This window comes from Lacerta agilis, chromosome 3, assembly GCF_009819535.1.
Source record: "Lacerta agilis isolate rLacAgi1 chromosome 3, rLacAgi1.pri, whole genome shotgun sequence".
Lineage (NCBI taxonomy): Eukaryota > Metazoa > Chordata > Lepidosauria > Squamata > Lacertidae > Lacerta > Lacerta agilis.
This window is the reverse complement of record NC_046314.1, coordinates 74,824,863-74,852,266: the sequence shown is the minus strand read 5'-3', so window position 1 is coordinate 74,852,266 and position 27,404 is coordinate 74,824,863. Positions and strand designations below refer to the sequence as shown.

The following is a 27,404-nucleotide window of genomic DNA, read 5'->3' as shown; positions in this document are numbered from 1 at the left end:
GCATTTTACATGCAGCTGCCTATAAAGATAGCTGCAGTGCAAAATGCAATTGTTAGAATCTTAAGCTACATTTGAAGTGCTGGTCTTGACTTTAAGCAGTTTGGACCAGGATACCATAAGAATTGCCTTAGATCAACATCCAAGGCCCTTCTCTTTGCCCTACTCTCACCAGATCTCTGATGGGCAATGCATATTTTATGGTTCCTATACTATGGAATGCCTTCTCAAGGGAGATTTGTGTGGCTCCATCATCAATTGTTTTTCACAGGGCAGTCTACTACTCCAGTAATATTTGTTGCTGAGTAGATTGATTTGTTTTGTGACATGGATGTTTTTATACTTTTATGCCCCATTTTTTAAATTGGTGATACAAACAACAAGTTTTGTGTACTTTTATTTGTTACAACTTTGAGTGGATGGGAAAAGAAAACACTTTAAGCCGAAAATGATCAGGGCATTTCCTGGAAATTCTGCAGTTTGGTTTTCTTTTAAATATAATATGAAGTTTATGCTATGGATTCATAACAGCTGTAATAAGCAACGACAGATCATTTTGTATTTTTATTTTAAATGCATGGGAGAGGCAGTGACTCTTACAACGCCTATGTTCCTTCTGTTGTATGGCCTCCTTGAAAAGGTCATTGACATTTAAGTCTCACTTGACTATGAAATGTAAAGCATTACTTGCTTTCTTTTGCCGTTTCAACCCCTTTTTATGCTGGATGGATTGCTGCACAGCCTGTCTGTGAGAATAGCTCAAGCAGATCTTTACTGACACTCTGAGCCCCAATTCAAATGGCTGCTGTCTAATGAGCCATCTCATGAAGAGAAGCTGTTGTCTGTCAAAGTCATTGGCTCAGACAACCTCTATGAGTGCATCCTTGTAGAATGACTCCTCTCTCACCTTGTCCTTTTTGCAGGAAGTGTCATCACTGCTTCTCCCGATTAGCATTCTCCTTAGTGGCCTTGATTTTCCTCATTCCTAGGCTACTACTTTGTTTGTCAAGGCAAAGCTGCTGCAGAAAGAAGGGTAGTCAGTGGGAAACAGCAGCGACAGGTCTATTCTGGGTGAAAGGAAAGCCCCAAAAGCAGTTGGAGGGAGCCATGAAGGAAATACTGGTCTGTTGCTGTGAGAGCTTGAGCAGTGAGGGGAATTTCCATTCTTCCTGGCATCAGTTTCCAGGTGGTTCTGAAGATACCCAGGCTCTCAGCACCATGAATGTCTGTGATTGCTGACTGGTTAGTTTCCCATGGGGGAGGTCACTGCTATTGGTAGGGATAACTACCAAGTTCCATTAACGTGCACCAGAGTGGATCTCATTTGAACCAGTAACTTCTGCAGTCAGAGGAAGGTTTCTATTCATATAGTGGCTCAGTAAAAGACTGTAACAAAGGACATTTTAGACATATGACCAATCATTCTGGAGTATTGATATTACTCCCAAAAGCTCACTGTTGCATAAAAGTTTATCAAATTTAACAGCAGGCAAAAATGCAAGTCATAATGCTGTGGGTCTTCTTTTTCAACAGAGCAGTGCTTAGCATGAATACAGAAGATGGCCTTCTTTCCAAACAATTATAATAAATATACTTTGGGAGAAATAACACACATGTCATGGCAGTGCACATGTTGGACAGTAGATTCCTATACCCAGCTTAGTACAGATGCTCTGAGAAATTCTGACTTATGGCTGTATTTCCCAGAGCAGATGTACTAACCTAGGAACATGATTTTCTTCTACAGCATACATCAAAAGTAAAATGAACCCTTAATTTCTTTGTGCAGTTCAGTATAGTATACCAAAGTGATGCTGATACAAAGTGCTATGGATTAAATTGCTGGCACAGGGCATTCAAATATAACTACATGGAGGGAAATTTTGCTGTCTCCATGGGCAGCTTTCTGTATGTATGCAAAATTCCCATTGAGAACAAATGGTTTGGGCAAGAGGAGAGAAGATAAACAATATAAAAGGACTACTCAGAAGGCACATCCAAGCAACTCTGAATGGGAGCAGGACAATGCACATAATCCCTGCCCCCAACATCACTGTGAGTTTGTCACTCTACCTGACGAGTTCTGAAAGTTCCCTATGTTGAGCTTTTACTCATATTTGCTTGAGTGTAACGAGTTCATTGCATAGTTAGTGAGAGTAAAAAAAAACCCCACCAGAGACCTTCCCTGCTGAGTAGGCATGGTTTGTCTACATGTCCCTTTCAACAGATCTGCAAAGCTGAATATGCCTAAAACCATTCTGCTTTTTAAATCCAAGAAAACTTAAATGCTATTCAGAGACAATCTGCTATCCAGCATTGGGGTGGGGGGGGCACACTAGTCATAATTTCCTTAAGCATACCTGTCCTGTTGGCCAAATGTTTCTGCTCCATCTTCTGCAGTTTTAAATCATTTTAAATCATGAACCACAAACCCCACTTACCTTGGTTACCTACAAATTGCTTGTCTACCATTATTACTTATTCAGATGCATAAGTCTGTTCTAGAGCCAGAGACAGTACAGAGATGGTTTGCCTTAGAAGTAGGATCATGCTTATGCTTTTTCAATTATTTTTACATAGAATTTCATTTACATGTGAAATCACTATTATCCTAACCCTCAGTTCAAAACTTTTAAGACACCTTGCACATCAGTATTAGTTTTATCCAACCAACAAATATAATACTGTCTTTTATCAAAGGCCATGATGATATTAGAAATATTTTTATTAGATATGAATGTATTCTATGCAAGATATGATGTAATCCAGAAAACAAAGCTTGAAAGATAATTGGAAGCTATAAATCTTCTCAAGGTCATAAGTGAAACGAAAATAATTAGTCTTAGAAGGCTGTAGGAGCTGTGTGCCAGATGGCTTGGAGCTAAATAAGGAAAAGCTTATTCAGGTATAAAGGAAATGCTAGTAATTTGACTCAGGTGCAAGTCAGCATGCACCACAACTGCAGACATCAAGAAATAGCTTAAATATTGGAAATAAATGCACAAAGAACAGCCATTTTAAAAAGCCGTAGAGTCTGCACACCATGCTCAACAGTCTAAAAATCACTTGCTGTTCAGGATCATAACCCATCTAGCTGTGCATATCTGCATATGTAAGGCTTCTGTTTAGGTATCATTTGCTGAATCAGAAACTGAAGATGAAAAGTAGACATGTGCGGGAATGCCTTTTGTAAGCCAAACTAGATTGGGACTGCAAATCTTTTTCTGTTGTGTGCAGGAGATTTGAATTTTGCTTTGTGCACTGTGTGGATGAGGTTGCCCAGACCAGCCATCAGTTGTTACCAAAAGAAACTGACCAATGGGCAAAGACAACCCTCCCCATCAAATCCCCCTCCATGGCAATGCACACATTGTAGCCAACATTTTCAGTGCTCCAGAAGGTGCCTTTCACTATGCATGACTTCATTGGTTTTTTCACAAACCCTCCCCTTATCGCCATTAGTGGAAATGTGAAGTAAGGCTCTGGATTTATTTGGTGAAGGCCTACACACACAGTTGACAGCTCTGCCATATGTTAATATTTAAAGCAGCCTCAGCCTGTACAGTCTTCATTGTCTAATCACTCCTTGTTTCAATAACTAAGGTGTGTGATTATTTCTTATTATTTTTACCAAATGTGGGAGTAATGATGCTCCAGCAAATTGCCACGATGAAAACTAATTAAAAAGCAAGCAAGATTCTCTTAAGGTTTGCTTGATGTTTTAAACAATCAAGGAGATACTGCATTTTGGGGAGTGTATAGTTGCTTAGAAGAATCCCACAAGTGTGAGCAAAGGATAAATTTGTAACAAGGAAATGCAAATTGTTAAGTAGAGTGATCCCTATCTCCTGGTGTGTGTGTTTTTGTATATGACAAAGGGTATCTATAATGCATAAATCGCTTATCAGTTGGTTTATCACCAAGATAAAATCTTATACTAAAAAGATATTGTAGCATTGATTAAAAACATTCTAATTAGCACTGTGTCTTCTGGGAAGTTCTCAAAAGAACCTCACTGCTAGACTCTCTAGTCTTTTCACTGTAGAGACCAATTCATTCAGTCAGCCCTAACATAAGATACTGTAACTAGATCCAAAACTAGATTAAATCATTACTAGATTTCTCATATGTTTCTACTGTCTCTGCCTCCCTTCTTAAAGGTTAGAGTGGAGTAGAAAACAAAACTTTCCGGCAATTTAGAAGAAAAGGATATGCAGAACTAACTGGTTCAGATAATTGCTTATATGTACAGCCATTAATTATCTTGAGTATTGCCTACATAAATTTAGAGGTCTCCAGAGGCTAGTTTCTGTTTTGCTGCGACAGAAACAAGAAAGCTTTGTGGCACCTTAAACGTGTTTATTATGGTATAAGCTTTTATGGACTAGAGTCCACATAAAGTTTGTTCTCAATTGGGAGGTTAACCTTAATAATTTTATTAGACTTTAAGGTGCCATAAAACCCTTTCTTGATTTGAATGATAGGTTGGAATGAACCTTTTCTTACAGCTAAGTGATGTGATCAAGAAGCAGATTTTCTTCAGTGTAAAGTGGTGGTCTGGGTTTAAATTGGAACGTTCACTAGGGCAGAAGGAACAACAGTGATGCTACGAAGACGAAGAGGGTAATTGTTGCAATAACTTTAGAGAAAAACTGACAGCCTCTGTTAAAAAGAAGCCAAGTGACAGCAAAAGCACCTTGCTTCCATTCCAAATCTCTCCTTTTATTTGTAAAGACTGGCATTACAATCAAAAAAGGACTCAAAATGGAGTGATGTACACATCATTGGTGTTTCATGATGCAAATAATGAAATCCCTGAATGGATATTGCTTCACCTTGGATTTTAAAAATTGACCTAAGAAAAACCTTAATTCCACTAATGTTCACAAATGGCAAAATGAACAAAAAGGAAAACAACAACAAAAAGAAAATAAATCGAAACTACTGGCAAGTTCATAACATATACATAGTGGGTTGATGACACTGGTTTCAAATGTACAATAAAGCCCACAACACTTTATTACTATGAATATTATCGTGAATGTTTTCTCATGTTGATCAACTTGCTTCAGAAGGTTGCTTTTTGCTGTTTTAACTTGCATAATAAACATGCAATGAAATTATTCTTTTTAAAGTTTTTTTCTGCAGTCTTTTTGTTTTCATACAAAGATTTCATAAAGTTGCAGTGTTGCATCAGAGCATTACCAAAAAGTGTAAGAGATAAAGAGGAAGATACCTGTGAACTGAGCTTAATGAGAAAAAAACTACTTTTTATCCTGAGACACGCCATAGTCTTATTTAAAAGGTGTGCACAGCCAAATCCCCCCCCCCTCTCCAGAAGACAAAATAAATATTAACTGGGAGGAAAGAGAGGACAAATAAAGAAAATAAGATGTCATCATGCACTCATCTTCTGCATAGCTCAACCTACATATAGTAAGGCACTATTTCCCCACAACTTAGCGTCCACAACAATCCTTTACAGCACTCCGTGATCTATAGAGGTCCTTCCAGGATGATGAATAAATAGATTGAATGAATGTGGCTATCACATTACCCCACGTGTGTTCTCTTAGTTAAGGGAATCATCAGGCAGTCTCAGAGAGAAAAAGCTGTCGAGTCTCTTGTTGTGTGCATGTGTTCATGTTATGTATGGGGATTTGTTGTGTGGGATATTTTTTCTTCTCTTCCCAGAGTTAAGTTCTCATTGTTCTCAAAGCAAACATAGAAGAAAAAAGGACAGCTGAGTCATCAAAAAAAAGCTTTGGTGCTCCAAACAGCACACTGCTTAATAGATCTGGGAAATCTGCTAACTGTTCCCAAGGAGTCAAGAGAGGTGTGGATGGTTTCTCAATAGATAGTCCTCAACTAGAATTAGTTAAGCTGGTCTTCATACTGCTTTCGAAAGCAGTCGCCTGCAGGAAAAAATTCCCAGCATCGCTCTTGATACATTTTCCATACGTAGGATTCCTGCAAAACACAGAAGAGAACTATAGTTGAACTTACTTTTAAAATACATTTGAAAGACTTTTGCCACTTACTCTAAAACTTTCACTATTGCAAGTCTGAAAGATTTTGAAAGGATTACCGAAACCTAGCTTTTTATGCTAAAATATGTGCTGTACACACTGATTCAACTTTATAGAGAAGGAATCATTAGCCTTATCTGAAATGTATTTCTCCATGAACTTACAACAGTCTGGTGGTTTTAGTGTCCCCCCTGTACCCAAAGACAGGAATGTAGTTGCTTCAGAGAAAAGCTTAGCTCCATCACCTTGAAGCAATCTCAGGTACTGGTACGTCTTGCTTTCACTTGAAGCAGAAGCATTATGAATACTTTTGCATTTCTACTTATTTCTTTGATATTCAAGTCTGTGTTTCAGTTTCTGTTGTTGTATAGTGTTGTCTAGCCAGGACCCTATTTCTTTATTATCCTCGCCTTTGTAGGTCTTGAGAGCTGCCCTGGAGAGAAATGGACTAAATCCAATCCACAGCATCAGAAAATTAAGCCTCATGCAAGTATACAAAATACTGTATCTCTCCATCTAGAATAGCAAAGCAGCAATTTTAGTTCTGGGATAATATGCTTTTGTAGGACTTTACAAAACCTATCTTGGTTTCTTCCACAGAGGGAATGAATATTATGTACGGATCAGTATTAACATTTCTTAATTTTCCAATGCTTGTATTTTTTCAAAGGGCCAGATCTCAAGAACCATCCAGTCAACTGATTGATGTTCAGAGGAGCATGGGTACAGGATATCCATCCAGATGAACATATGTATATGGAATGCTTAAATCTCCCTTGCTGGACTGGAACCATTCATCAGCAAAAAGGAATACAGGTGGCAAATCCCACAGTTACTACATGACATACCATCACTTTGGTGAGTAGAAAGAACCAAAGTTGAAATGTTTGTGAACTCATTTAAAAAGTTAAATGTGGCCTTCCAAACGAACACAAGTAGTAGAGGAGACATAGTAAATATTGAAATTGATGTAAGCTCTCTAAATTCTTCTAAATGAAACTTCGCATAGCTATCAAAAGTAACAAAAAGTCATTTTCTCATCTAGTGGACTTCTAGGTACTGGTACCAATTTGTATCACAGTAGATTACACTTAAAAATTTCTGACAAAAAATGAATCTTAGGTAGTTATTGTTACACAACATGTTGGTGACTCACCTGTCCAGTATGTTCGGTTTCATCTTTATTTATTAGATACATCAGGAAAATCTAAGATAAAGAAAGTAATTGTTGTTCAATATATATTATATATAGAGAGAGAGAGAGAGAGAGAGAGAAATGCCTGTATATAAGAAATTACTTAAAAATGAAAGAACGTATCAGCCTGTCATTAGAAAGGAAAGGCTTCCCACATGTAGAAAGGAAAATGCATGGCTATGATTTATAGCCCCAGTTCAGAAACCAGTCTACTAAACCATGTTTTACTGAACTAGGAGCAATCCATGTGCTTGTTGGTTCCCTCCTCACCTGACTTCACCCACCGGTATTCCCTCCCTGAACAAATTCCTGGTTTCTTAACATCCAAACTGAGAAATTGGGGGTTAGGGTCCCTCCATACTAGGATATGAAACTAAAATCTGGTTTCAGTTCAATTCAATTTCTGGAAGCCAAGTTTGGATTCAAGTGAAAGGCTACAGGACTCATTGTAACTTGTTAATATATACTGCATCTGTTATTTTAAGAATTTAACTAAGCCTTTAAGTCCATTTATTTCATAGAATCATAGAATTGTAGGGTTGGAAGGAATCAAAAGGCTCATCTAGTCCAATGCAGGGATTTTTTTGCCTTACGTGGGACTTAAATCCTATTGAAACTCTTAATTTAAGGGTTGTGGCTTCATTTTCTAGTTGTCAATTTCGTGCTGTTTCCAAAGATTATGGTTCAGTTTCAAATTTCATATCATAATACCAGATTTTAGCAATACTTAAAAGCAATACCAATACTAGATGTGGGCCCCCCTGACCTTTTTTTTTTTTTTTAGTCACAAAGCAAAATACTTCCTTTTCCAACCACCATATAAATGTAATGAGTTTTACTTCAAAATATTGACTTGTTGCATCTCCTATTATGTTTCAAATTTGATGACACTAAAGTACTTACAGATAATTAGCCAAGTTGTGCTCCTGTAGAGTATGTGTTTCAAACCATGGGGCACTGTGTCAAAGTAGTCATTACCTATCCCACAAATAAAGCATTTGGTCTAAAAAGAATAAAAAAATACATTGTCCAAATTCTATAACAGAACAAGGAAACTCTGTATGCCAAGTTCAAACTTTTCTTAGCAAAATTCCTTGCTTTAAGGCCTTAAATAGAAATGTATCCTCTTCTTTTCCAACCTCTGCCTTCTGAATGCTAAAATATTTCCCTCCGTTAAGTAAAAGATAATAAAGGGTCAATGATATATCAGTAGTGGAACTAGGGGGAGATGAAACAGCCTATTTATGTTTGTTTGCTATTTTTCAGATTTAGCTGCATTTAAATTGTATGCATCCCTTCCAAAGCACACATTTCCCCAAAAAAGCTTTTCTGTACACTTTCCAGTGCATTTGTATTCTAAGTTTTTTTTCCAAAATGTGTATTTTTTCAAACTGAAAGTGCATTGCAATAGTGACAAAATGCATAATCCAGTTGATTGCTGCATCCTGATTCATGTATACATACAAGATTGGCAAATCAGGTTGGTTCTCTTTAAAATGTGACCCATACTAATTTATTCTTCATCCCTAGGTGGAGAACATGCATTTCATACAGAAGATTAGTCCCTAGCATTTGTTGCTTAAAAGAAACTCAAGAAACAGGGCTGGGAACACCACTGCCTAAATCTTTGGAGAACCACCACTGCTTGGCATAGATTACAGCAGTGTATGTTGGTGGTATAAACCCTCAGAATGAAGTGCTGTTCCATAATGCCAGCCCAATGGTCCATTATATATTCTATGTAAAAGAAGTACGGCAGGGAAATTCTAAACTGGAATCCTCTCACTGGCATGTTAGCTATACACAATTTATTCTTCTATTACACATGTATTTCTATTTCACAGAAATACCATATACATCACAACAGAATTGCTGTATATTACCTCCATGTCTTCTTTAACTTGTTCTTGCTGATCTCTTAATTCTCCAAATGCATCAATAATTAAACCTGGTAATAAATTAGGTGATACTTAAAATAAGGTGATGCTTTTGATTTTGTAAACTCTGTCATAATCTGATGCACACGTGTACACCTTACTCAAAACTAAAGTTATATGCATTGAATGCTCAAATCACAGTCAGAGTTTATAGTAAATATGACTGTAGAGGCTGAATCTGTGTTTAACTCAGAGAAACATTTCTGTCAATCTGTAGGGAGGCACAGCAAGGCCTCCGCCACCACAGGAATGCCCACAAAGTCCTCCACTTCCATGGGGAGGCACAGCAGGGCCCTCCTCTCCGCCAACCCAGACATATATTGTGATATATCGAGATATTGTGATGTTTAGCTGGTGATATAATGTGATATTGAAAACCAGATATCATCCAGCCCTGGTGTGTACATGAAGTGTTTGAATTTGCTATATAAACTGGAGCTGTCTGAAGCGCAGTTCATAGAAAAAGAGGAGAAAACTACCATATTTTTCAGTGTATAAGATTACCGGTATGTTTTTTGGTTAAAAATTTTAGTCAAAAATTGTGGGTCATCTTATCATGGATGGTGAATGAATAGACGTTCAGGCTCTGGTACAGGCAGTGCAGGCTTGGATTCGAGCACTGGCTCTCTTAATTTGGGTTCCAAAAATAGGGGTCATCTTATACGTGTGTTTTATACATAGAAAATATGGTAATTGTGGATTGCCTTTAATCTCTCATTCCTTCTTCACAAGATGTGTATATGGAATACAAGTCTTAATTGCTAAAAGATGCTTTATGTGACAGCATCCAGAGGTTACATCATTTCATTTTCCTGTTCTCATTAAAATGTTTATTATTAACACAGTCACATTAACAGAGCTCGGCAAAGGTAATGGACCATGGCTGAGAGAACAGGGGAAAGAAATAAATCACATCAGAGCCAAGAATATAAATACAAGAGAAGGGGAGATTTTTGCAGAAAAAGGAAAGAGTGAAGAGGTACTGGGTCTGAAGGCTCTTGCAGATGAAAAGCATCTCATCTCAGATTGTGGGCATGAGCCAATCATGTGCAGAGCTCTGCAGGACCTTTTGTGCTTGGAGTTCTTGTAGAAGTGGAACAAGAGTGTATGCTTTTATGAGATTCCAGTAGATATATAAGACCTGGCAATGCCATTTATCCTATTCGCTTGTCTCTAATTTTCAGCTATATAGCACAGTATGTGTGACTGCTTTTTCAATCAGCGCACAGAAACGCTGTTTACCTTCCCGCTGGAGCGGTACCTATTTATTTACTTGCACTTTGACGTGCTTTTGAACTGCTAGGTTGGCAGGAGCAGGGACCGAGCAACGGGAGCTAACCTCGTCGTGGGGATTCGAACCGCCAACCTTAATCGGCAAGCCCTAGGCTCTGTAGTTTAACCCACAGTGCCACCGCGTCTTTGTATGCAAATACATCTGTTCAATATTATTTTTTGTTACCTGCACCCAAAAGGGGGTTATTTAGACTGGGTAAACAGTACTGTCTATAGCAGCAATAGCTACTACAGTGCCTTTCAGATGTTATGGGGCTATAACTTGCATCATCCTGACCCTGACAAAACTGATGGGCTGATGGGAATTGCAGTAGCTGGAGGCCACCACAACAGACCCATGGTAAGACCTATTTAGATTTAGGCTCAACCATTGCTAACAGATTAGGTGATTGTTTCCATGCCCTGGTTTAGAGCCTCCCAGAGGTATCTCACTAGCTGCAATTGGATGGACAATTACATTCTAAGGTGACAGAGTATATTTGGGAAGGATGCTAATATGTCAACACTAATTTCCTCCCACAAGGCATTCTGGGGAAGGAAGCAAGAAAGAGGAGTTGCAGCAGCCCAAGCTCAGCTATTTCATTGGAGACTTTTGGAAAATAAGAAGTAAAGCATCCTTTAGGTGTTATTTGAAAGCCTAACTCTACCCCTGCCCCCCCAAAAAAACCCAGCATGCGTGTTTTCATGCTCCCCTGCCCCCACTGTTCCTGTTTGTTTGATTCCCCCCCCCCGAAATGAGAACTCTCCCCAAATGAAACCAAAAACCCTGGTTCTTTTTAATGTGTGTACACTGTGGAGGACTTGATAAACCAATAATTCTCAGAATAAACAGTTATCAGTTTTACTACAGGGTTGGTGGTTTCTCTTTTTATTATTTTTTGCTAGCTCTTCATAAACTGGGGAAAATGAAAGAGATGCTAGGTTGTTTACAATTCAGCAACTTGTAGCTTAAGTTGTAACAATAAAAAATAAATTCAGTTTGTAATTATTGTCTGACTAAACTGTACTTTTAATATACCAGACATGATAAATCTATGGTAAGCTAAGTTATACATTATGTTCCTAAAGTAAGAAAGTGATCTTTGATATGCAACACATATTTTTTAAAGTACTGAATTGTTTCAATTTTTATTAAATTTCTGTGTCACGCCCCCCCCGGCCCCAACCTGTGGGGGGAAAGCATTTCTCACCCTCCCATGGCTTCAAAATTTACAGAAATTTTTACATCTCTACACTAAACTCACTTTAAATAGATTTTGAACATAAGCAAATATTAGGCACAGGAAGTTTACATTTTTTATATATTGGGTGGCATGATGTTTCATCCCATGTGTCTTCCATATGCCAGGGGAAAATGGGATTTTAGTTATCAGTAGGGAAAGGGTAATTTTGTCAATTAAAAATACAATATAAACCGAAAAACTATGCATATGTACCTTGGATGATAGCGAGGAGAATAACTATTACAAAAAAGAAAAACGTAATATCAAAGATGATTCGATAGATTTCATATTCATCGCCTGCTGGATCTTCAATTTCATCACCAATTCCACCACCAGCACGCACTCCCACATACATGTGAAACATATAGCACTACGAACACATGGGAAAAGACAGTAATATTAAAATGCACATTCTACATCTGCTATGGCTATTTATTAATCTGCATAAGGCTTAAACTGCGCCTTGATCTTTCAGTCAGAATTTCAGATAAATGAGTGGCTGCAAAGGGAGTGGGAATGCAGGTCTGTTTACTTGAGGGAAAGGAGTGAGAGAGCCTCACACTCTGCAGAGAAGCTCTCAAAGATCCTGGCCTGGTTTAGACATAACGAACCTACACCAGCCTCAAGCCTGAATGCTCCCTAGTCCCTATCACTGGGCTAAACCTTTCCATGCTTTGATGGGGGGAACCATTAAGCCCCCCTGTACAATTTTTTTGGGGGGGGAGGAGTCTTCAACCTTCTCAGTGGGGAGGATGAAATCTGTTGAGGGGAGTTGCCTTTATAACAGGAGCCTGCAACCAGCAGGCTGGCAGTGTGGCAGTGCCCTCTTACAGAATTCCATTCTGTAAGACTGCAGTTTCACCACTGCTTAAATCAGCAGCAAAACTTATTTTTTAGGCCACACAGAAGCAGTTACCAATGTGAAACTGCACAGAGGCCACAAGAATGATGAATACAGTGGACAATTACTTTGTTCTTAAAAACTGTAGAAAGCAAGGCATACTAATTATTTTTCCTATATTCATACAAAATTTGCTTGCTAAATATCCCTCCTGAACAGCTGATCACTGGAAACTAGGAACATTCACATGGGGAAGGAGCCAGCTTTCCCCATGGATTGGGATATCTGTGTACAGAATACAGGTTTCTTTAAATTTGTTTTTTTTTTGGCAGTTTTACTTTGTTGTTTGGTATAAATACAGAAACTAGCAAGACCCACCTGCTGGAGCCAGGATGCTGCATATTGGCACTAAGCCTTGGATTCGTAACTAATGATATTGTTTTACAATGCTTTTGTAAACAAAGGGTTAAAGTATCTGGCTTGAAAGGACGAAACCTTACAAATATTTTTAAGAGTCTAATTCCACCCCCCACCCCCCAACTGACTTCAGTTCATGCTTCAGAAAGAAATTCATTCACTCCAGTGTTATCGTAAAAGTAGTTTTTGTCGTACTGTATAAACAGTTGGTATGTTACTAGTTCTGTCTGTAACTTTGGTCAACTCACGAGAAATCATCATCCCAGCTTCCTGATTGTCACTATTATTCAATAAGAGCAAGCTTTTGAGATGTCTTTATTCTGACTACAGATTATTTCTAGTATCTGTAGAGAAATCAAATTACTACACCCATTTGCCATTGTCAATTTATAGTAGCAGAACCTTCCTTTTTCTGAAAGCATTATGTTTATAATAACCATACTGAGTTATATGAATGGCATCGAGAACTTGTATTAGCAACACAAGGGATGATGAATAAAAGTCGAAGTAATATTTACCGTTAGCATATCATCACACTTCATGTCTGGCATATCTCCATCTTCACTCTTATTGTAGAATTTGCGGAAAAAATTAAATGCGACTACTGTGTACAGGTAAACTACCACTGCCAGTAATCCTACTGTGAGCACAAGCTAAAAAAAAATAAGTCACATGATATATGAATTAAGAGTACAGCAATATGATTTTGTGGAACAATTATATTTCTGTGCTGAATGCCCTCATGCAGAAGTTTTCTTTCTAATAAAGAAACAAGAGGGACGCTTCAACATATTGACTTGAAGTTTTGGGTTGTAGCCAACTGCGCTCTTCAGTTTTGAGGATTCAGTGATCCATACCTACGCTGATGGCAGAAGAGAGAGGAGCAACTTTTGCTTTTTCCTCCACACCCATTGCAGCCGCAGGAAAAGAGACTTTAGTAACACTGATCACATGGTGTTGGTTAAGACATTAGTACCCATTGCATGTTTTTTTTTAGAACTAATTAAGCAAATCAGAGTTGCAAGTATGATTGTGACTTATCCTTTGAATTTTTAGGACAACATGATGAAACTTAACCCTTTTGTTTCTATCTGTTTTGTTTGTATAATTGTTCCTCCTTACCAACTTGGTTTTAAAGGATAGTGTAGTTAATGATAGAAAAGACAGCATTACCTGTTTGCCATTGTGAGTTACTGATGACAGAATAGTTCGCAAGGTTTTGAATCCCATTGCTATATCAAGAAGATGAGCAGCAAAGAAAAAGTTGTTGTAATGACCAAGGACTGACATGGTCATATACCAGGCGAGGTACAGAAAAGACTTCAGGAGAAAGCGTAAAACAAAATTAGAAAAAGGGCAGACAATGTGATAATTGTGATTAACTAGACTCAACTGCAAAACCAAATAACTCAGTAATTTATACAACCAGGTGCAAGATTCCTGGTGCCCTAGCTCTGATCATAACAGCTGCCAAATAACACAAAAAAGATAGACTTTAAACATTTTAAATCAGTTTTATTTAACTCATATTCTTTTAAATGAGCAATTTTTTTGGTGCTGTTTTTAAATAACCTGGTTAAAACCTTCAGTTTTTCAACTGAATCATACTCCTCCAGCAAAAGCCTGCTTTTGTTAAGTAAAGGAATGAATTGGGGAGAGAGAATATCCAATTTCAAGGTCTAAATAACAAAATCAGCCAATATAATTTATCATTTACATAGGCTTCCTACTGAACCCAGGGTCTAGCAAGTCATTACAATAACTGGGATACAGGAGGAACCACTATATCTCATCAAGATGATTTTTTTGCCCTCTAGGTGAGCTTTGCAATGTGTTCATTTCTACCGGTAGCTCTGAAAAATGTTGAACAGTTACATCTACAAGGAAACAGCATGGAAAATGCTTGTTTATTGCAGGATGAGTAGTCATAGCCAACAGCCTACTTTATCAATGCAAAGCTAAACAATCCCCTTACATGTGATAGACTTTCACCGATACAATAAAACTTATACTACATTACATCTGACTATCAAATGGAATTGGCCATGTGTACTGGTATATGTTCAGAGTCTTAATATAGCAAGCCCACATTTTCAACCTCACTTAAAGTACCCAAATCTCACACTCTAAACCAGTTTCCTGTTTTAGTACTTAATTTATATTTGATGGCATAAACTTACATTATCAGTGAAAACAACTCCTAATTTCCACATCTGATACTTTACATCAATAGAATTCAGTCTGGAAAAAATACATGAAAGACACAGTAGGAAATAACACTATATTAATATGTAACAATTACGTCATTCAGCCTGGGTATCAAACCATCACTGCCCTGTTTTCAACATAGCTGTCTTAGAACCAATTCATATAAATAACATTTTAATTCCTGCTACTGCTATTGTTAAAAGTGGGAGTGGGGCAGTTTCTGGTGATACTATATTATTTTTGTTCAGAAACCGCCACTGGAACAACACTGCATTTATACTTTTTCCTCAAAGAAGCTGACATCTCTTAACTTATTTGTGTTACTGTCATTGGTGCCAATCCACATTAAGGCTGTCATACTTAGGTTCCATTGAAATTAATGGAAAAGTCACATCTTGCTTAAGTCTTACTGATTTCAATGGAACTTGAGTATGACTAACTTGGAGTCTCCTATTCCCTTACTGTCAAGGCCAGGGGTGTTGCCAAGATAGGAAATTCTGGTAGCTGTTGTTTAAAAGCTACCAAGCAAGTTGCCTTTTTCTTCACAGCACAAATACAACAGGCAACTTAATTTTTTCATCGGCCCCCAACACATGTACTGCTTGAGAATATCAAGTCACTATTAACTAAAAATAGTCAAAACAAAAAAAAACAAAAAAAAATTCATTCCATTAGCACCTTAGAGACCAACTAAGTTTGTTCTTGGTATGAGCTTTTGTGTGAAGAAGTGTGCATGCACACGAAAGCTCGTACCAAGAACAAACTTAGTTGGTCTCTAAGGTGCTACTGGAAGGAATTTTTTATTTGATTTTGACTATGGCAGACCAACACGGCTACCTACCTGTAACTAAAAACAGTCACTCTTTAAAAGCCTAAGAGCTGTAGGCTGGCTCTACATTTGAAAAAATGCTTACTTTTTAAAAAACCAAATTTTTGAAAACTTACACAGCTGATAAAGAACTGTCTTTTTTGGGTTTTCTTTTTTTCTCTAGCATCACTGAAATCCAGAGCAGCTTTGTCCATTCCCAGCAATTCACTGATTCTGTCCTTTCCATAGAACTCTCCATATTTATCCATAACCTAGAAGAATGGAGGTGATTGTTATTTTTCTCTCTACTTTGGAAAACCTAATAAAACAGGTTATATTTCAGCTGAATCCAAATTATTTCAACAGCCCATTCACAATATATGTGTATAATACTGATTGATCAATTATGTGGCAAAATGAACACATAGACTTCAGTCAAGAACTGAGATCTGCTCTCTGTATAGCAGCAGCAGCAGTAGTAGTAGCAGCAGCAGCCATAAGCTTAAAGAAAAATGATTCTAACTATATAATAACTAAATTGGCTAAATTTATGTGTAAATATAGTCTATACATAGATATTACACAAATCTTAAATCATTATTTCATATAAAGTTGCATCAAATTCCTTTCTGTTAGTATCTTCCTAAAGAAACAATTAGAATGAATTCTGCACATACAGACATGAGCCACTGCCATCTGTCTGCAGAGTTTCTGGCTGAAGATTTGTTTTCCCTAGAGTATGAAAAGCTGCTGGTAGGAAGGGTGGTTTTCATCTTGTAGCCAGGGTAAGTGCTATGGATTGGGCCATGTGAACATTTTTAACACGTAAGCTAACCTATCCTCCTCTGACAATGCTAATTAATTGTTAGATGGAAAGAAGAGTAGTGGGCCCCAGTCAATGTGTGAAGTGTGCTTTCTTATCTCTGTAACAATGCCTTCCCCAAAGGCACTGATCATCTTTGGAGTTTCATGAACAATGCAGCCAGCTGCACAGCCTCCTGTAGGCAGTCATGGTTACAGATGGACAAAACATTTTGATCCAGTCCATGTCCCTTGCACTAAGAGCCGACTAGCATGTCTTTTCCATCCCAAATGCATGCAATTAAAAAAACAAAAAATCCACAGTTTCAAAACACACTGGTTTAGAAATACTACCCAAGGGCTCTGAAGGGTCCCTGTTTCATTCTTTCTTGATTTAAAACTTTCTGCATGTTTTCAGCAGCTTGAAAGTGCATCACTTGCTGTGCATGCGTAAAACCTTTGAGTGCAACACCCCTGGAAGTCGTGGTATGTTATGGTGTGCCACTATCGAAAAAAGGATGGCTGTCCATATGAAACAATGGAGCAGCCATCTCTTTTCTGTACAATACCCTTGGACCATCTTAGTGTTCTTTTTTAAGCACACCTCAGTGAACTGTGCATAGAAATTTGTAGACATGCTGTCTAATTTGCATGTTCCATGTATAGTCTGTCCAAACTGTGGAGCAAGTTGAAATCCTTCCCCATCTCTAGACATAGTTCTCTGAATTGGGGGCCAATACGGTCACCTCTGCAGAAAGTCTTTATATAACTGCATTAAATTAATAATAATGGATACAAGTTATAATGATACAAAAGGACATGTATAAATAATTTAGACAAATTGTAAATTACATAATTCAACTATAATAAGAACATTACCTTTCTTTTTACAAACTTGTCCCAATAGTTGTTAGGAAATGATCTAAAGATATACAAAAGTAAGATAGCACTCATATGAGTAAACATTTTTTTGAATAACAAATTGACAGGTAACACTGTTATAGGAATTGCATATAGAAAAAGCTTAATAAAGCTACCTAATACAAATGTATTTATAATATGGTAGGTTTAATAATAAATAAATTCATTTAATAATTCAATTTATTATAGGTTTAATTTACACAGGTAGTCCTAATTACTAAAAAAAAAATATTACAGTAGGAATGTCTTCCTTGCCTAGTGCTAACTTCCCATTCAGATGCATCAATGTGTCCACAGAACTCCGACAACCCACATTGTTTCATGTGAAGTTTTGTTTAGAGTGCACTGGATTGTTCGTCTCTATTGTGACACAAAATTAACTTTTGCCTAAGAGATGCAAATACGACATTTCAGATTTTTCTGCAGATTGTGTTAAGCTGTGTGTGTACTAAATATGCCTTCCGTGAGTGGAAGAAATACCTGTTTGGGGCAATCGTCTTCTTTTATTTCTTCTTTTTAACCATTGTTGATGTAACTTAACCATTTGGAGATACACAATGTGTCAGTTCACATGTAATGCCAAACTGGCCTGTTGGAGAGTATGCATAATGACCAGAAAATGTACAGTCACCATATGCACATTTCCCAAGGCCTGTTGGAGATGATGTATATTGACTAGGAAATGTGCAAAGTTCCTTCTTCATGGCTGGATTATCGGTATGTGCAAATTGTATTCTTCATGAGACCTGGTGAATGCGCACAGTAACCCATTCTACTTAAAAATATATAGTATGAATAAAAGTGCCATGTTCTCTCTATACATTTAAAAGGAGGAAACATGAATAATAATTGGATGTGTCACCTTCCATGTGTTAGATGAATTTAAAAATGCATATCATTTTAATTTAAGTGAAATCCAGTGGTGCCCCGCTAGACGAATGCCTCGCTAGACGAAAAACTCGCTAGACGAAGGCATTCGTCTAGCGGAAGGCTGCCCCGCTAGACGAAAAAGTCTATGGGGCTGCCTCGCAAGACGAAAATTTTTCGTCTTTTTGTTTTGTTTTGCGGAGCGCGGCTGTCATTGCCGCTCCGCAAGACGAAAAAACCCGCTAGACGAAAATTTTCGCAGAACGAATTATTTTCGTTCTAGCGGGGCACCACTGTAGAACCATCTTGACTGTACGAATCAACATTTATGTTTCAAGTATAGCAGTGCCATTGAAACAAACCTGCTATTTGCAAAATGGAAGAATTTTTTTTACTGATATCCTCACAACAACAGCAAGCTAAAATGTACATTTTATAGCTATATAAAAATAGTTATAGCTGCCTCAAATCTTGAAGTTTTCTGTGCTGCAGATGAATCCAATCACAATTCACTACTGCCAAAATTGAGATACAATTACACAAGCTTCAGGAAAGATAAAGGGAAGGAAGAAAAATATTTACTGTGTGTTGATGACAAGTCTATCCCACTGCCCTTTAATATCATCTTCTGAAGGCTGTTCTGTGATATACAGCCCATCAAATTCTAATTTCCGTGCGACTTCTTTTTCTCGTTTAAATATAACCAGCGGAACCTGCAACCAAACATAAGCATACTAACATTTGATTTAAATGTTCTAGAGCACTTGGAGCAACAGTATTTTAAGAACAGCTGGTTGTTGGGGGAAATGCAGACTGAATGAAAGGTACAAGTTCTTAAAGGAAGTGAAATGGACCAACTGCAGCCCTTCCCCTTTTTGTGCTTGCAATCCAGTGCTTACAGAAGGGGAAGGAGATTTCCAGTGATGCGTCCTACTCCCTGCTGTGGGTGAATACCCAGACCACTGCTTCCGCTGGAGCAAATTTTCAAAGGGGTACAAAAGACTTACAAGAGGATAAAAGAGCAAAAATCTCTTACCTCCCCACCTATGAACAGGAGCACTCTTTGTGAGCAAAAATCTAGATAGTATGTTATTAAAAGGGGGGAAAAACCAATTTGAGCCCAGGACAAACCCTAAATAGTAAGGAAAATTTACTGACGCAAGTTGCTATTTATGTACCAAAAACATAAATATTATGTTGCCATCACAGCAAAACTTTGAGGTTACCCAGTTAGGAAAATGCAAATAAGGTAAAGATAATGGAGCTATTGCTCCATTAGTTCATTCGTTTTTTTTGTTTTTGTTTTTGTTTTTTAACCACTACACCACACTGGCTCTCCAGCATTCCATACCGTCTTCCTGCTACCGGTAGTTTACTGGGAGAATTTCTAAAATTATCAGGAAAATTTTCTAGAATAATTGTGGAATTGGTACATGCACAATTTGCTATAACTTAGGTTTGTTCTTTTATTCTTCCCTCTGCCTTTATCTTAAAAAAATAAAAATTATCATTTTTAATTTTGTAAATCAACGCACATCAAACAATCCATACATTAAAAATTGATTTCCCTCCCCCCCCCGGTTTATTACACATCTCCTTCCTTGCTGCATACTCTGATTACTTCCTATTTTAGCTCATCCAACTCTTCCTTTGTTTATATTTTTACTGCTAGGTTTATTCTAATCCTGCTGACTTTTTAAGATGTTTACAGTAATCTTTCAAATATTCAACAAACATTTTCAAGTCATCCTTAAAATTTCCCCCTTCCTGACCGCCTCCCCTCTGCCTTTATCAATGTAAATAAGCAATCACTTTTGAAGCACTGCGTGTTTCTGCACAGGCCTCTTAGCAGTTTTGATGAGGGGAACAAAAATTAAAAGGTAATACAAATTGGTGCAAGATGCATATATGCAGTCATCTCCACAAAGTCCTGAAGTCAAATACAGGAGGAATGGTAGATTTCTAAGGGATTGGTGCCATTCTGGAATTTGGATGTGTAATTTTTTTTGAAGCATTTTGAATCTCAAATGCATCAGAGTACTTTAAAAAATGGCCACATAAATCTCTGTTACATCTATGCACTTGGGGAATAGCACACACAAATCTCATACAAGATCTGTGCAATTTCAGGAAAAAAAACTATCAGGAACACTGCAAATGCTACAGAATTTTTTCATCTTATTTTGAAGATTTTGTTTTAAACAGAGAAATCTATCTTTGACTCTTAAAACTTTGATAAAATAGGATATCAAGGCATTGCAGGTTTTCTACTGTTCCTCTTGCCACTTCTGAAAGATTTCAACGTGCTGTATCTAACAATATTTTATATTTGTAGCAAGTTTTACAATATCCTTAGTATCTTTACTTCAAGCAAGAGCTTCACTGGCTCCCAGTGCACCTCCTATACAGTGCCCTGGATATTTTAATTGAAGGAACTGTGTGTGTGTTTGAAAAAGCATCCTGCACACACGCCAAAACAAATATATAAAGATACAAGACGTTATTTGTAACTACTTCAGTGGAGATGTATGAATTCCTTGTCCTCTTACTTTCAGACAGTAATATCCAATGATGCAGAAAAAGGAAATGACTGTGTGCAGAATGGCTAAAATGCGGAGTGTGGGTTCCATGTAGCCGCTACTTTCTTCAAGAACATAGTGCACTGTGATGATTCTATGGGAAGGACTTTCTAAGCTGCTTAGCTTGGAGTTTTCAGCAATATTAACCACACGAACCTCCTTTCTTCAGCCACTGCAGATGTGGGACCTGTTGAAATAAATTGAAGTGAGTAGAAAAAATAAAAATGCTCTGACTGAATTTCTGTTTTCAGAGTCTCCTGGAGGCATTCCTGACACGTGAGATGGCACCTCCTCCTGAAGCATCCAGCATCAACCACTTGGTTGCTTCTCCAGGGAGAGGAGCCACTTACCTCCCAGACCCAACTGTAAGATCCAGTAACCCATCTGCTCATTCAGAAAGACATTTAAAATTTACGCCTGTGGTGTAGTGAAAAAAGAATTAACAATAAACATGGCAGTGTAATAGTCAAACAATCAATATAAAACAGGCCGAGAAAAGTAGGAGGAGCAGCACAGGCAGGAACAAATTCCTAAAGTTCTTACTTTTCCTGCTCTACATGTGTGGAGCATAAACTGGATTAACCTATAACCCCTAGTTCCAGGAAAGAAGAGGTGGATTGAATGCCCTCCTGGAGAGGCTGAAAACAGAAAAGACATTTGTCATACCATGAAGGGCACTTCTAGGTGCATGTAAAGATCAGCTCAGGTGGGACTAGATCTCCCTCTCATGGCTGAAGGCAGGAATCACTATTCATTTACCATAAGACTGTGGGTTCACTCTAGGTCCATGGTTTTCTGTTAAGCCATGTAGAGAGGAGAGAGTATACACAAAATTTCAATTTCAGCAACAACATTAGGGTCGCCATACTCCGGTTCTGCCAGATATGTCCTCTTTTTCAGCATAAAAAATCCTGCCTGTTGTTTTTGTTTACGTGTGGCAACATTTAGTCTTGCGCCTAGTGAGCATCAGAGCAGTGACTCCGAGCACCTGGGAATGGAGGACTGGGGGTGGGGAGAGAGATAAGGAGGAAGGGAAGGCGGAGACCAATGGGCATTCACCTTTCCTGGAGCAGAAGCTGCTGAGGGAAGAATATGCAGGCAGGAGCAATCAGTTTCAGAAAGAAGAGCATTGTGGAAGAGCTTTAGTCAAGGCTGGAAGCAGAATGGAGCAAGCACCCAAGCCATAGGATGTTGGGGACTGAGCGATCAGCCCCAGAGGCGGAAGCTATTGTTATTGTTGCTGCTGGGCAACGTGTGTGGAAGCTGGGAGGGGTTGGCTGTAGGTGGAAGCTACTCTGCGGCTGGAGGGTATTTAGCCAGTCACCCCCACCTCATCCCTGCACCACCACCCCCGGTCTGTGTGTTCTTTCTTTCTCTCCCCCCCCACAAAAGACCATGTGCTCTTTTGGGGGTGACCCATAGCTTAGTGGTGAAGTACATGCTTTGGATGCAGAAAGCCCCAGGTTCAATCTCTGACATCTCCTGGCAAGGGCAAACCCTCTCTGGAAGAATCACTGATGGTCAGTAAAGACAACACTGAACTAGATTTGTGTTTGTGTGTGTCATACAGTGATAGGCTATGTAACCTTTTTTGCTCCTAAAATGTCAGTTTTCAGCTCAGATTGTGTTGATATGCTGGGATCACCCAGGAAGGCTGAAGAACAAGAAAGTGTATGTGTTTACTTTTTGTGCATATGTATGCTTTTGTATACGTTTTTGCTTTTTGTGTATATGTGTACTTTCATTTTAATTTTTTACACATCAGTGGATGAAAACTTGAAGGAGTTACCTTATAGAAGAGCAGAATGAAATTAATGGCAAATGCAACAAACAAAGCCAGCATCCTCATATTGTAGAAATTCCGAGCAAAATAGTTCTGAAAGACAAAATAATAAATGTTAAATGCACTAAATACTTACATTTGAATAATTTAGCTCAGTTAACCTACAGAATGTGATATTGAAAGAAATTACCGCATTTACTCAATTCTAATGTTCACCTTTTTTTACCATATTACCTTGCAAAAATTAAGGTGTGCATTAGATTCGATGGCACATTTACATTTGTCAGCGAATACTTTTTTGGGTTTCAAGGTTTTGAAAATTGAGGTATGCATTTGATTCAAGGGCGTGTTAGACTAGAGTAAATATGGTAAGTGTTCGAACACACTCAGTTTTCTATTTCCAATCATATTTGTATGTTTGCTAAACATGTTTGTGATCTCAAGGGATAAGCAACTGGAAAGATAATCTGGAAAGGGCAAATAGCAAGTGGAAGTAATGGTGTGTCCCATTTTCCTTGTCTCTTTTCTACTCCCAAAGCAGTTTTTACAGCTCCTTCCCCATTGGCTATCTCATGAAAATCTGTGTTACATTTAGTTTGGTCCTCAAGCCATATTAGGCCTAAATATTACATCACAGGAAGACGTGTTTATAGATTAAAGATCATCCTCAGTGATTTACTAGTGGACTTCAGTGTTCGTTAAGGAATTCACATAATCCAAGTGAGTCATGATTTTGTGTCTTTTAACCATGATCGGATAAAGCAGGGGTGGCTAATCTTTTTTGGCCTAAGGGCTGCTGATCAACCCTCAGAGGACCACATGCTAGTAATGGGTGTGGCCAGAACAAAAGTGGTCATTGCCAAAGTGGTCCCAGACACACAGGTAGCACACATACCACCCCCTTCTCTGCTGATCTATGCCCATCAGCAGGAGGGGGCAGGCTCCTCTACATCACAGAGGTAGGCCTGGAGGAGAGGTCCCTCCCCCCAGTGCTGCAATGAGGAGGGAAATTGCTTTCCCTGCTCTTCAGAGATGACTTATTCCACTTACAAGAAGTTTCTGCTGGTATGCAATAATTTTCTTCCAGAAGGCCGATTCCTGTGTTTCTGGTTCACCATGCCTATGTTTGTGACGCTGCCTCTGTTTCTGCTTTGCTTTATCTTCTTTTGCTTTCTCTTCCTTTTCTCCATCTTCTCCCCTAAAAGCATAAATCTTATTGTGAGTCACACTCTATTAATTAAAATATAATCTCTCATTGGAAAAAGAAACAAGCTGTGTCAATCACATGTTTCATGGGCACTTTAAAGAAGACTGGGTCCCCTTTCAAGTACTTACTGTATGTGAAATGATCACAGCTGGAAAGGGCATTTAGGGAATGTATAATGGATAAGGACTTATAAAAGCCCTTAAGATACAAGAAACTTATAATGGATTTAACACATTGGGAAGAAAATAAATGTGGGTTAAAAAGGGAAAGGTCTTTACAAAGCAATTACAATATAATTAATTCACATTGAAGCACACAGGATGTAAAACACTTTATAACAATGATTGCTAAAGTGATCACTGTACTCCTCTATATAACTGAGCTGTTAGGAGATAAGGACATAAATACAACTGAGTTGTCATTGATTTCAATGTGTTTGCTTCCAAGTGCATTTAAGACTACAATATTCATAAGTGGATTAAAAAATGCTAGAAATATTGACACATACTCTGCTTTTTCAGGTACAAATTTAGTTTCTTCCTTCTCATCCTTTTCATCTTCATTCACCTTCTGGTCCTTCAACAAATAAGGAAGAAACAATTATGGCAATGCACTAATTTCAAGTTATGTTTTTAAAAACCCCACCCAAACCCTGCACTATAGCCTTGAATATGTCATTTAAAATATACTAATGTTCATGTTGAATAGAAAAGGAGAACACTCCTATTTACTTGAAAATATTGTTTTCTATTTAAAACTCAAACCAATTATAAGCAGATGAGGAACTCTAACCATGTCACTTTAGAAAGATGAAAGTTTTCCTTGCTCAATATTGTTGTTGTTAATTGTATTTTTCACAAAAGGTGAAAGCAACTTACACAAACCAACGTTAGAAACAATAGTAAAAGTGACCTATAATGTTCAGTGATATGTACAGAAGAGTATTTATTCATTCATTCAATCATCATTCAATCATTCATTTAATTTATATATCGCCCTATACCCGGAGGTCTCAGGGCGGTTCACAGATTCAGCACAACCAACCCAACTAAGATATGACAGAAAATTAAAGTTCAAAAAATAAATAGTGATGGTGCCAGGCATGCCTCTCTAGAGAGAATACTCTGTAGTTGTTAATCCATTGAAAAATGGTATCAATATGCATGATGTGCTGATTTATAAGTCTAAAAGCCAGATTTAAACAGTATAGACATACAAATTATAGTGTGTACCTGTATTTTTTCTTGCACATCAGGTAAGGGGAGTAAAGAAGGACTGCTCAGCAAGTCACTTAGGCCTGCGTTTGGATTATGTGGGATTAGTTTATATTGTCCTCCCTCTCTTTTTAAATCCAAGCCAAATATGTCAGAGAGGAGGTCAGTATCTTCTGACAAAGCTTTGAGATCGGTCAGATCTTCTGCAGGGAGAGGAGCTTCTGTTGGCTTTCTTTCTGCTTCTTCCCCTTCACCACGCACCTCATCTTGAGTAGGGTCAGGCATGTTGGCTAAGAGTTCAGCTACCTTGATTTTCTTAGCCCCTTCAACTAGGCTTCCTCCAAGCAGCAAACTGTACATGATTTGAAAGAAGCCTCGGAAGACACTTGATACGAAATGCATTAAGCCCATTAAAATGCTCCAATATGAGGAGAAAAAAGCCATTGCCATGTCTTTCATGGTCATCTTCTTCATCTTCTTCATCTGCTTCTTGATACTTTTCATGCTTAGCACTTTCATGAGTGTCATTATGTTATACCTGAGAGCTACTAAAGCTGATTTAACAGTTACTAGAGAGAAGAAGCCCATTCTGGGATCCCGCTCCTCAGGTTTCTCGTTCTCATTTTCTTCTTTATTTGCAGACCTCTCATTCAAATCTGATTCAGAGATCTGAGCTGCCAATTGCATTTCAAATATGGTGTCCTCACAAAAATTAACAAAAAGCTCCATTTTTTCCTTTTCCCCTCCTTCATTTACTACATCAAATATAAACTGTCTCTTTGATTCTTTAACTTGAGGTTTTTCCCACTGTGTCCTACTTGATTCGCTTATCTCAAAGTAAACTCGTTCAATGCGCTTTGCGCTACCCATTATCTCTATACGCCCTAAGAAGGGCTGGAAATAGTTCAAAACACTATCTGCCAGTTCAAGAAAAGTCTGCAACCGAGTGTCATGAGGCATGTGCTCTGACAAGTTTGTAGGAGGACAGCAACATGAAGCCGATGTCTTGGCTGGCTCATGAAACCGTTTCACAAATTCTTCATAGTCCAAAGTCTCATTCTCATCTGTTTCAGCACATGAGAGCAAAAACTCGGTTTCAGATTGAGTGTAGTGTTTGTGGCTCTCCATGGCTTTGTGGAAATCTCTTTTTGAAATGATACCCTTTCCGTCAGGATCATATTCTTTGAATGCATCAGAGAAAGTTAAATCCTTCAGTTTTAGGAACATATCAAAAAACTTTAAAATCATTTCTACATTGTTGGAGGATTCCACTAGCATGTCAACCATCTGCTTGCCGATTGTGCCATTCACAACATTACCTGAATGTGGAAAAGTGCATTGAAATTTTTGTTAAAATATTTACTCAGTTAACAACTAGAGATATATAACGCCTTGTAAACTATTCCAGACATCATAAAAATACTAGATAGAATTTCAGAGATGAGCATTTTGAACTGATGATAGATACAGGGAGTGAGCAATATTTACGTTAGGAGAAAATAATCAGGCTTGTAACATTCCATACGTTTTTGTTATAAAAGCCTTAAAAGATTGCTTAAACATCATGGGCTGAATACAACCAAGTGTTAAGCTTGCTTAAGCCCACTGAAATCAATTTGCTTAAGGATGCTTAACTCTGTGTTGGATTTAGGCCTTTACTTCTTTAGCATTTAGCCAGATTTCCTGTTTACTGAAATATCTCCAGTGTTCATTTACAGACAGGATTACATGCGGGTCAATAGTGAATATGGCTGTCGCCTTACTTTAAAGCAGGGGTGAGGAACCTCTAACCACAGACCAAATTTGGCCCAGTATGGGTCCCAATTTGGCTTACCAGGCTGTTTTCCCCTAGCCATGCCCATCTGCTGCCATATGTGACATCAGGGTGTGGCAGTTACTCTGAATGGGGTAACTGTGCCCCTGAAGGTCCAGGTGTGCAGCCTGGGAGTCATTTTGGACTTACAGCTGTCCATGAAGGCACAGGTTAATTCTGTGTCCAGGGCAGCTGTCTACCAGCTCCATCTGGTATGCAGGCTGAGACCCTACCTGCCTGCAGACTGTCTTGCCAGGGTGATGCATGCTCT

The 27,404-nt window shown here is 38.2% G+C and overlaps 1 protein-coding gene across 1 annotated transcript in view; it reads right to left on the bottom strand.

Moving 5' to 3' along the window:
• Positions 1-4,657: 4,657 nt before the first annotated feature.
• RYR2 (ryanodine receptor 2) overlaps positions 4,658-27,404 on the bottom strand; it is a 238,954-nt gene continuing 216,207 nt past the window's right edge. Inside the window, 19 exon segments of the mRNA XM_033145434.1 lie at positions 4,658-5,967; positions 7,183-7,233; positions 8,121-8,170; positions 8,173-8,224; positions 9,105-9,169; positions 11,888-12,044; positions 13,451-13,585; positions 14,106-14,252; positions 15,113-15,173; positions 16,086-16,117; positions 16,119-16,220; positions 17,629-17,671; positions 19,120-19,250; positions 21,087-21,275; positions 22,703-22,770; positions 22,875-22,992; positions 23,950-24,097; positions 24,615-24,682; positions 25,339-26,639. Coding sequence (XP_033001325.1) covers positions 5,872-5,967; positions 7,183-7,233; positions 8,121-8,170; positions 8,173-8,224; positions 9,105-9,169; positions 11,888-12,044; positions 13,451-13,585; positions 14,106-14,252; positions 15,113-15,173; positions 16,086-16,117; positions 16,119-16,220; positions 17,629-17,671; positions 19,120-19,250; positions 21,087-21,275; positions 22,703-22,770; positions 22,875-22,992; positions 23,950-24,097; positions 24,615-24,682; positions 25,339-26,639 — 3,014 coding nt within the window. The 3' untranslated portion in view covers positions 4,658-5,871.